The 9,964-nt window shown below is 31.1% G+C and overlaps 1 protein-coding gene across 1 annotated transcript; it reads right to left on the reverse strand.

Moving 5' to 3' along the window:
* Positions 1-474: 474 nt before the first annotated feature.
* Positions 475-7,518, reverse strand: LOC8268683 (citrate synthase, glyoxysomal). The gene is made up of 13 exons (XM_048374253.1): positions 7,156-7,518; positions 6,892-7,075; positions 6,236-6,321; positions 4,781-4,885; positions 4,387-4,449; positions 4,107-4,216; positions 3,665-3,784; positions 3,517-3,592; positions 3,264-3,337; positions 3,012-3,132; positions 1,738-1,835; positions 1,510-1,633; positions 475-870 (listed from the first exon to the last, which is right to left on the reverse strand). Exons 1-13 carry the CDS (start codon positions 7,396-7,398, stop codon positions 739-741), a joined length of 1,536 nt encoding a protein of 511 aa, XP_048230210.1. The 5' UTR covers positions 7,399-7,518; the 3' UTR covers positions 475-738.
* Between the last annotated feature and the right edge of the window lie 2,446 nt (positions 7,519-9,964).

A 9,964-nucleotide genomic window follows, 5' to 3' on the forward strand; every position in this document is an offset into this window, starting at 1 on the left:
AATAAAAATTAAATTAACTATCTATATCAATTGAACATAATTAAATTAAATCTTAATAAATTATATAAAATTTCTAAAAATCATTCCTTTTAATTTTATTATTAATTTTTCTTTACTTTTTTTCTCTCTTCTTCCATTTCTCTATTAATTATTAGATTTATTATAACACAATAGCTTTAATAATTTTTTAGATTTATTCTAACACAATAGCTTTATTATTACATTTTTCTCTCCTCTCCCTTTCACTATCGATCTATAGATTCATGTAATTTAAAAAACAAACTTATAATTATTATTTAATACACTAAACATAAAAATTCCTTTTGCAAATAAAATGAGCTCCTGAACAGAAATAAGAGGGTTGTGATCTTTAATGTGCTGTGATATTCATTAAATATGGTGAAAGAGAATGACATTTAAAAAGAAAAAGAGAAAGAAAAAACAGAAATGGACCAAATTCCCTGCATGGTACGCTTAAATCCAGCAATTGAAACATGTAATTGCATTATCAAGCTTGGAACTACAACCATTATGATGAAGCTATTGACTATTGTTTCTGAATACAAATAGAGAGCAAAACCTTGGCAATTATGCTCTAATAGATACTAAAATTCACATGTAGAAGGCAAAGACCTTAGGCAAAGGTACATTTATTCCTCCACCAAATTTTCACATCATTTATTTCTTTTTCTCTTCAATCCCCATCACATATTAAAATTTTGGATTGATCATGCAAATTTATAACCCAGATCCAGCAAGTCGTCGCTTGGAGGCATTAGAAACGGACACTTGTCCAAGCTGATCTATGTTGCCTGCTTGCATCCTTTCCTTGATTGGCATATAGTGTCGAAGCCATTCTCCAGTATAGACCTAGACCATATAAAAGGAGTAAGAGTCGAAGAAAATATAATGCAGCATTTTACAGACTTGACAAAATGCTGAAAAGATTCTTCCTAAGCCTGTTCACATGTCCAATCCATTAACAAAAAGAAACTTCACTTTTGGAAAATGTACAGACAACATCTATTACCAATAAACCCAGAAGAGTATCATCAATAGTAGTAAAATTACATGCCAATAGAGAGACATCACATAAATCAAGTAAATGCGATCAACCCAAGGTCAGAATTGTGGACAAGATATTATGTTTTCATTGATCAGAGATGACAAGTTTCAACCTCAATTTGATAATGTTCAAGAAGAAATATTGAGCATCAGATCATAGCATTCATAACATTCACAGTGAATCAGATGCCTAAATATTGCAACCACAAAAAGCAACTTGTGGTTTATGGTCATGGCAGCTTTCATCTGAAGCACTGAAATTTTCAAGAGAGAAGTTTCACAGGACAATTGTACAGCCCAAACAAACACAACCACATTTTTCGCAAGCATGCCGCCTTGGCTGCTGGTGGTCATTTCATTGTGTTCAGGATTTCCACAAAGCATAACCATGTCAAAACTAGAGTTTCGAGTTGTTTTTGCATGAAATGAAGGTTAGGACGGAACCTGTTGTGGCCTCATTATCTTTGTATCAGGATCATCGAGCGACTCTCGCCAGTGTGCTAAGTAACCAGCCATTCGAGGAATTGCAAATAAGACAGGGAAGAACTCTGTTGGGAATCCCATTGCTCTGTTAACAAGAATTCAGAATTGTCACTATTTTACGCATTAAGAAAATCTAATAATATCAGTTGCATACTTCCAGTTACACATGCAAATGTATATTATCCCTACCTATATATTAGTCCAGAGTAGAAATCAACATTTGGATACAGCTTCCTCCTAACAAAGTACTCATCAGACAAGGCAGCCTTCTCCAAAGCAATTGCTACCTGCACAACATACAATTAAGTATAAGCTAGGAAATTGCATCTATAATCATTATAGTGTCTTATAGACTTTCAGTAGGAACATTGGTCTTAAATGTGCTACTCTTGTCTATAATCCCGTATGTTGTAATTATATCATACACAGAGACGTAATGCACAGAAACAAGAACATAAAATAACATAAAGGCGTTAAAGTAATTTGGAACAATGGGCCCATTCAGAACTTGAAGGGTGCGGTGCACTCATGAATTCCAGTGAAACATAAACACTTATTTATAAGAGTCTGCAGCACCCAGGATCATGTCAGGCAAATCCCTTCCTTTTTGTCCCACTAAAAGGTGGTTCACTTTAAACTGAACATGGTCATGAACAAACAGGACGTGAGAGGATTTTCCAGGAGTATATGATTACAGTCTTCGATGCATCTTTTTCTCTGTTTGGCTTATGTTCTGATTACTCAATTATTTATCATGTGAAACAAGATAACTTACTATTATTTCATTAAGTGCGTCAATATCTTATTGTAAGTAGTAATCAATACTAATTTCGTAAAATTGATACACCTATTTTCTTTAATATGGTTGCTTGAACTTGGTCCACTATCATCAGTTTAGAGTAGTACTGGATGGTGTTATTACATTGTTCTGCGTTCTGTTAGGATTTAGTGCTTAAAATAATTTACAAGATATCTTATCAGAACTAAGGTCGGTCATAGAGCAGTTTAGTTTTAGAACTAAAAGAAATTCAAACTCGACATTGCATTATATTATTCAAAATTAGCTATAAACAAACTGAATATTGTAATTATCACAAGTAGTTAGCTGATATAATGTATGCTCATTGTATAGATCATTTTCATCAAGAGAAGCTTTCTATCAAGTCCATGCCATATAACATCAGTCTCCCTATTTAGGTGCCTATGCATCAAAGTTAAGAGTCAAAAATCTAACAAACCAATGCCAGGAGCATTATTCCAGTAAATTGTACCAACTCATAATCCTCATCTTATAATTCAATTGAAAACGCAATGCATTATCCACCTTACCAGACTTGCCTCCATGTTACATATGCAGGATATATGACAATCTATTAACTCCAATATAGAATATAGCTGCCAACCAGTATTGTAAAAAAGAAGACATGATTAGAGGTTTTGACATAAGGATAGCTGGAAATCACCTCAATAAGAGGATCTCGGCCAACGATAGAAAATACTTCCTCTGCTAGTTTCTTAATGACTTTTGCTCTGGGGTCATAGTTTTTGTACACCCGATGCCCAAAACCTGACATTTTTCGCTTCCTGAATAAATGAGTAAGGTGCAAGAAAGGTCAGAACTTTAAATGAAACAAAGCGTCTGCGTGAAAAAGAGTTATCAGTGCCAATATATCTGAGAAATAAAATTAAATATGAATAAACAAAACACCATTCACCTGTTTTTTACACCCTCAATGAAATCTGGAATGTTGTCAACAGTTCCAATCTCATTCAGCATCTTAAGCACAGCCTAAAACGATACAGTAACAGAAACAAGCTTACTAACGGGTGGCTCCAACCAAATTACAGGAAAAGGTCAACTTACTGGTGGCACAAAGATAAATTGAGAAAGGCAGATCTGAAAGAAATGGAGGAAAGACGAATAACTGAGAACTACTCTCAAGCTTGGAAGCATCTCACTATGCTTACCTCATTTGCTCCACCATGAAGAGGACCATACAGTGCCCCAACAGCCCCAGCAAGGGCAGTGTACACATCAACACCACTGCACAAAAAGACATCCAACATGAGAAAGCTTAAGGATTGCCTCATTTTAGTTGAGAATTAAGATGCGAACCTTGATGCAAGATGTCGGGCAGCAGCAGTGGAGCAATTCATTTCATGTTCTGCATGCAGTATGAAAAGTATATCTAGAACTCGAGCAAGTCGAGGATTAGGTCTATATGATCGATTGCCTCTGCAAGTTAACAGAAGAAAAATTAGGAAAAAAGAAAAAGGAAAGATATTCTTTCAGCAATGATTATAAGTTTAAGTAGAAAGACAAGCTGCTACAGTATGTCACTCCTTAGATTTACAAATGAGACCCACCTTTCTCTCCTAAAAAGAGGATATTATATATTCAGCAATGATCACTCAGCAAGAAAATTAGATATAAAAGAAGTTCAAAAGAAACTATACCATCAGAAAGAGATAATTGTTCAAAATGAAAATCTTAAATATTCACAAAATCATATCTTTATTCCAATATCATTCAGAACAGAAGAGACCACAGAACATACAATGAATCTAGCATGTATAAGAAATTCTCAGCATAAGAAAGGTTGCTGGAGGGGAGAACTGGAGGCCTGCCTGCCAACCTCAGATAAGCAGCAGCGGCAATGGTTGGGGCCTACAAATTATTACATAATTTAGTTGACAGAGTATGAGTAAAGCTCATGTCTGAAGTAGCTGAAATACAAATTTAAATGATGTAGAACACGTGCATGTCAAAAACCATTTTTCATGAGTCAGGGATAGGGAAGATAAAAAAACAAAAAAAAAAAAAAGCAGAGAGTAGACCTTTCCAAGAATACGTGCAATTTGTTTGTCTCTGACTTGTTTGGACTTGTAGATTTCTTGCCCCTGCACCAAGAGAAAAACAGAAATGAGTGAGAACCTCAAAAAAAAACAATAAACACACACACATTTTAACCATCACCACTGTGTTAAGAAAAATGCAAAGTCCAATCATTAAACTATATCTTATGCCAAATGGCTAAAACTATGTCAACCCTAAAACTACTATTTACTTCAGGAGCCAGTCCAAAACAATGTCATTTAATCAAGCATTCTTTGTAATTTAACTATTTCATTACCAGATTGAATGTAGTATGACAAAAACAAAGTTTACCACATGCAGCATGCCCATATGTAATGCTCCTGTTGTTAAAGCTGACCTATACTACGAACTTACTCTAAGAGCTGGATTAGCATCAGGATGAAAGATGGAAAGAGCACTCATTGCACTGACTAGGACGCCCATTGGGTGTGCATCATGAGGCATCGCCTGTATAATATCCTGAAAACAAAAGTTGAAAAAGATATTCAACATTTAAGATATTTCTGTCATATAAAAGTTCAATCAACATAAGCATGAGCTAGTTCTACTTCTCAATGCCAGAGATGCACTTCAAACTCATATTATGAGAATTCTGAACTTCAGCACAAGTAATGTGGACACTTTATCTCAAATAGGGGAAGGAGATATCTAACATGAATCACCTAATCCAAGCTGCACCTATTCAAAAGTTTTAAATCTTCCATTAAATTCATAGAATTAATTATATTTTTTCCTAGAGATGAAAGAAAATTATGTTATCCAAGTTCCTCAGAATAATGAAACTCTGAATCATTAAGGTAATGTCAATCACCCAAATGCAAAAAAATTAACTAGCAGCATTCTTTAAAAAGGAAAGAGACAATCAGACAGGAAGAATTCAGATTCAATTAGGAACCTTATATCTCTGCTCAAAAGTAATTACTAGGTTTTTAACATCATAAAACGAGAAGTGCCAAACTTGAGGTCAAACGTGCAAGCACTGAGAATAGTTCATAACTCAGAATGAGTTAGAAGGGGTTAAATCCAATCTCAAATTACACTTTCAATTTATCAATAGTTCTGCACTGTACATGGCATGCATGACAGCTACCCATATGTAAGACCACCTGATTACTTTTTACAAGACTTCATTCTGATTCAATCTTTGCTAGGCACCACATACTTCAGTTGGAGACAGAAAATCTGCCACCGATTTTCTACTAGGGCAGGTGCCATACATATTGACAATGTTGGAAACAGAGTCCAGCAAAATTCTACTTCTTTTACAGAGGTACAAGTCCAGTTCAGGGCTAAAATTTTTAACATCATGTACACTACGAAAGAAGGGAAACTTGGGTTTACGTACTCTAGCCTGAAGAAAATTAGGTCTTCCCTATAAGGGCAAAAGAAAAGTGAAGTATTAGGAATGAATGTGTGTGCATCTGTTATGTTTGTGTCTTTGGGGAAAAGAGAACACATCTGTTGATAATATCTGCTCATAAGTCATGCCCCTGATCCAGCTTATCCTTTTAAGGGCTAAGGCTGCACCAAAGAGCTTGTAAAAAGTGTACTAAAACATGCTGGACATCCATTTACCAATAACGTACTAACTTTCCAGCATAAGTGAAATTGGAATCGTGATACCATGTTCTACAACATAAGCTTGCAGGAAAAATTTCCCATATTTTATATTTCGGAAGAACTAACATTGATATTTTGGTTTTTCAGATTCTGCAAAAATTAACGCAGATTAATGACAGTGCATTAGATATTGCACAAAGAAATAATAATCTTCTTTTTCTAGTATGAAACACAGAGAGAGAGTCATACCAAAATGCCCTGCGGAACAGCCGAATGCTGAGAAATAGCAAATTCCCAGTCTGCCAGCTGACTTGCAGATGGCAAATTTCCATACACTGAAAAGAAAAACAAAGCATAATAAGATAAGACAAGATAAAGCTATTTAAAAATCAATGATAGTATTTCATATTATTTTAGTTTTTGAAAAAACATTAATTTTCCTTTTCTCTTTATTTGGGAGAGGGGTTGAGACTAAGGATACATCTGGCAGTCATCTTTCAACTTGCTTCACTGGAACACTATTCCATATTAGAAAGATAAAAGAAGCCAAAAAAAAATCATTCCAAATAATATGGCCTTGTTTTAAACCATATGCAAGAATTTAATTGAGTTGATTCCTGCTAAATCATGCCAATTTGGGCATGACCATTTTTTTTTACCATAAGTTCGAAGAAGTGGATTCTAGCAATTTTTAACTTTCAAAACATGAGAATTAACTAAAATAGAATTCCACAAAACTAATGATTTGCAAACAAGTGGGTAACTCTATTCTTAGCTTATATACTCTTTCAATAGTCATAACGTTTCACATTTCAAATTCTTTCTATACTTGTAGAAAAGACAGTTAATAAATTAAAAAGTAACAGGACATAAAATATATATAAAAACAAAAAATTAAGACTCACTGATGAGATAAGCAACTTCCACGAAAGTACTACTCTCAGCTAACTCCTCAATTGGGTAGCCTCTATATCTGAGAATGCCCTCATCTCCATCAATATAAGAAATTGATGACTTAACTGGAGCTGTATTCAAATACCCTGGATCATATAGCTTCAGCCCCTTATCCTCATTCTTTCCTGTTGTTATCTGTCTCATTCATATATTATAATCATTAGATCTATTGCACCATTAAATAAAAATAACAAAGTAAAATAATTTAGTTATACCTTCTTGAAATCAGAGGATTTGACGGTGCCGTTTTCAGATACGGGAATTTTGTATTTCTTACCGCTTCTTTCATCAACGACGGTTAATGATCCCTGGAGGTTACCAGGAGGAGGCACCTGAGCTGATACGCAGTTTGCCTCTAGAGATATCGTAGCTGCGTCGAGACAAGTAGCCGCCGCTAGATGAGCTGTGAGCACGGCTAACCGCCCTCGAGCTGCTATAGATGAATCTGATTTTGACATTTTTTTTTCTAAATTTCTTTTAAAATTTGGTTGAATATGAAGAAGGAAGGTGAAGAAATGATTTTGGTTTTGTGTTAATATAAAGAAAGAAGAAAGAAAAGAGAGTTCGGTTTCTTTTTTTTGCTTGTGCGTTTAGAAGAGAAACATTTTCTACTGTCAAATTCCTCAACAATTTTCTATGGGCCCACTGCTACGTGGCGGTAAACTAATATTGATTTTTTTTATTTATGAAAAATGTGATCACCGTGTTATGAAATCAACTCTCTGGCGCTGGCAGAGAAAAATCAACTCTCTCGGACTACTATCTCTAAAAAAACGAAAATCTCCCCACTACTAAATTTATCTTATTGAAGGATTAATTTAATAGTTAATCATTATAGTTATCATTTTACAAATTATATTAATAAGATGTACGCTAAATCTAAAATTTTTTAATTTTTAATTTAATTAGAACATAAATTTTATTTTATTTTTTTAATATTTAGACATCTTTATTTTTAATTTAATTTGGATAATACATAAATATATGAATAAAAATATATGTGAAAAAATATTAAAATATTATAAAAATAAATTCAAATATTTATAAAATTAATTAAAAATTAGAACATTAAACTTACTAAATGGTTAAAATTCAAAATATAAATATAGATTTAGCCAATATATAAATTTATAACATAATTTTTTATATTAAAGTAATAAAATATATATAATTAATTTAAAATTAATTATCTAACAAATATATAAAAATTGTCTATTAAAATATAAATGAAGTACATAATTATTAGCAAATATCATATATTTATTTATTATTTATTTTTAATTTACAATTAAAATTTATTAATAAGTTAGTTTAGATTTATATTAAGGTCATTTATTTATATATTATATAGTTATCGTTATTGTTTTAATTAAAATTTCAATTATATGTCATATTCAGAAAGTTATCATATATATAAAATTTGGCAAATTTTATATTGGAAACATACAAAAGAAATTTAACAGAATATATACTTAATAATATAGCTTGTAAGATGAAAAGTTATACCAATTTAGTAATTAATAAATTATTTAAAAAGATAATTAATATATTAAATTGGAATCATTTTAAATAAGAAAGTAGTTTAATATCTTACATATTAATTTTATAATTTCCTTTAAATTAAAATTATTAATTAATTAAAAATATACATTATATTATATGTGAGTTAATATATTAAAAAAATTATATTTTGACTTCTAAATTAGTATTATATTACCCAAAAAAATTTGTGTTCAACAATTTTTAAATCTAAAGTATTTATAAATATAAAATATAATAAAAATAAATTTTATTATATTTAAGTATGAAATGTATAGTAAAAATATAAACTTTTTAGTAATTATATTAGAAGATCTATAGCAAAATCTTTTGTTGATTTATAATTTATTTTTATAGTAAAAATAATTTTTCCAACATAAGGTTTTAAAATTATTATGAAAAATATTCTTAAAATAAAATTATAATATTATAAATTATTGAAATATAATTTAAAATTTAACTAATAATCAAGGCGGAAAAATTGTTGGTGAATGAAAGTTGGTTAAAATTAGAGATGATGCATTATAGACAGTAAAAATAATACTTTTTCCATTTTTAAAATAAATTATACAATCTTGCCACCAAATAGTTATTATTTCCTAAATATCTATCAACAAATATTATTTATTTTTTATAATTAATTGTTCTTTCTAGAAGGAACAAGAAGCCCATAAATGAAACTCACATACTCCAATACGCATTATCATATAAAAACAACCAACGACGGGATACGGAAAAACGGACTTATTCTTAGCTGCCTGTCTGATTCTGCCACGTCATAAGAATCAAACAATCATGATGACGTGTCGGAATAGCATAGCGAGTGGTAATGCATGACCATTTACATGGAACTGAGGAAAAAAGAATGACTTTTCTGTGCCTGAGAACTGGATAATCCTAGGGATACTAAACGGTAAGTTAAGGAAACTGGATAATTGGATATGATAGGTGAGTAGCTATACAATGGATCTGATACTATCTCATGTTTGTGAGCTTTTACTGCTGGCCGTGTGATCACATTGTTTCAATTGGGTAAACACTATTTAAGAGTGAATTACTAAAACCCCCTTGATGTTAACACAAAGTCAATAGTTGGCCCCTTATTATTTTTTCTATACTATGTTATTACAACTTTTAAATTTTTGTTTATTTAACTAAAAAGAATTATCTCGTTAAATATTAGGAGAATATTTTGTTAGTTTCTTAACAATATTCCTAGAATTCAAAAACTTAAGAAAATGTTTCAAAAGTACCTTTAAATATGATAATATTTCTCTTTAGTTATAATATTAATATATTAAAAATTCGTTATAATTTTAAAGTGAGAATAAGATATTCTATTTCCTTTTATTAATAAATAAATGGTCAAAAGTAAATATTTATAATAAAAACCTTGATAAAATGAATTAATATGATAAATTTCTAAAATAATTAAATTTAGATTTTCTAAGGACAAGAATAATAAGATTATTACATGAAATTTAA

This window comes from Ricinus communis, chromosome 5, assembly GCF_019578655.1.
Source record: "Ricinus communis isolate WT05 ecotype wild-type chromosome 5, ASM1957865v1, whole genome shotgun sequence".
Classification (NCBI taxonomy): Eukaryota; Viridiplantae; Streptophyta; class Magnoliopsida; order Malpighiales; family Euphorbiaceae; genus Ricinus; species Ricinus communis.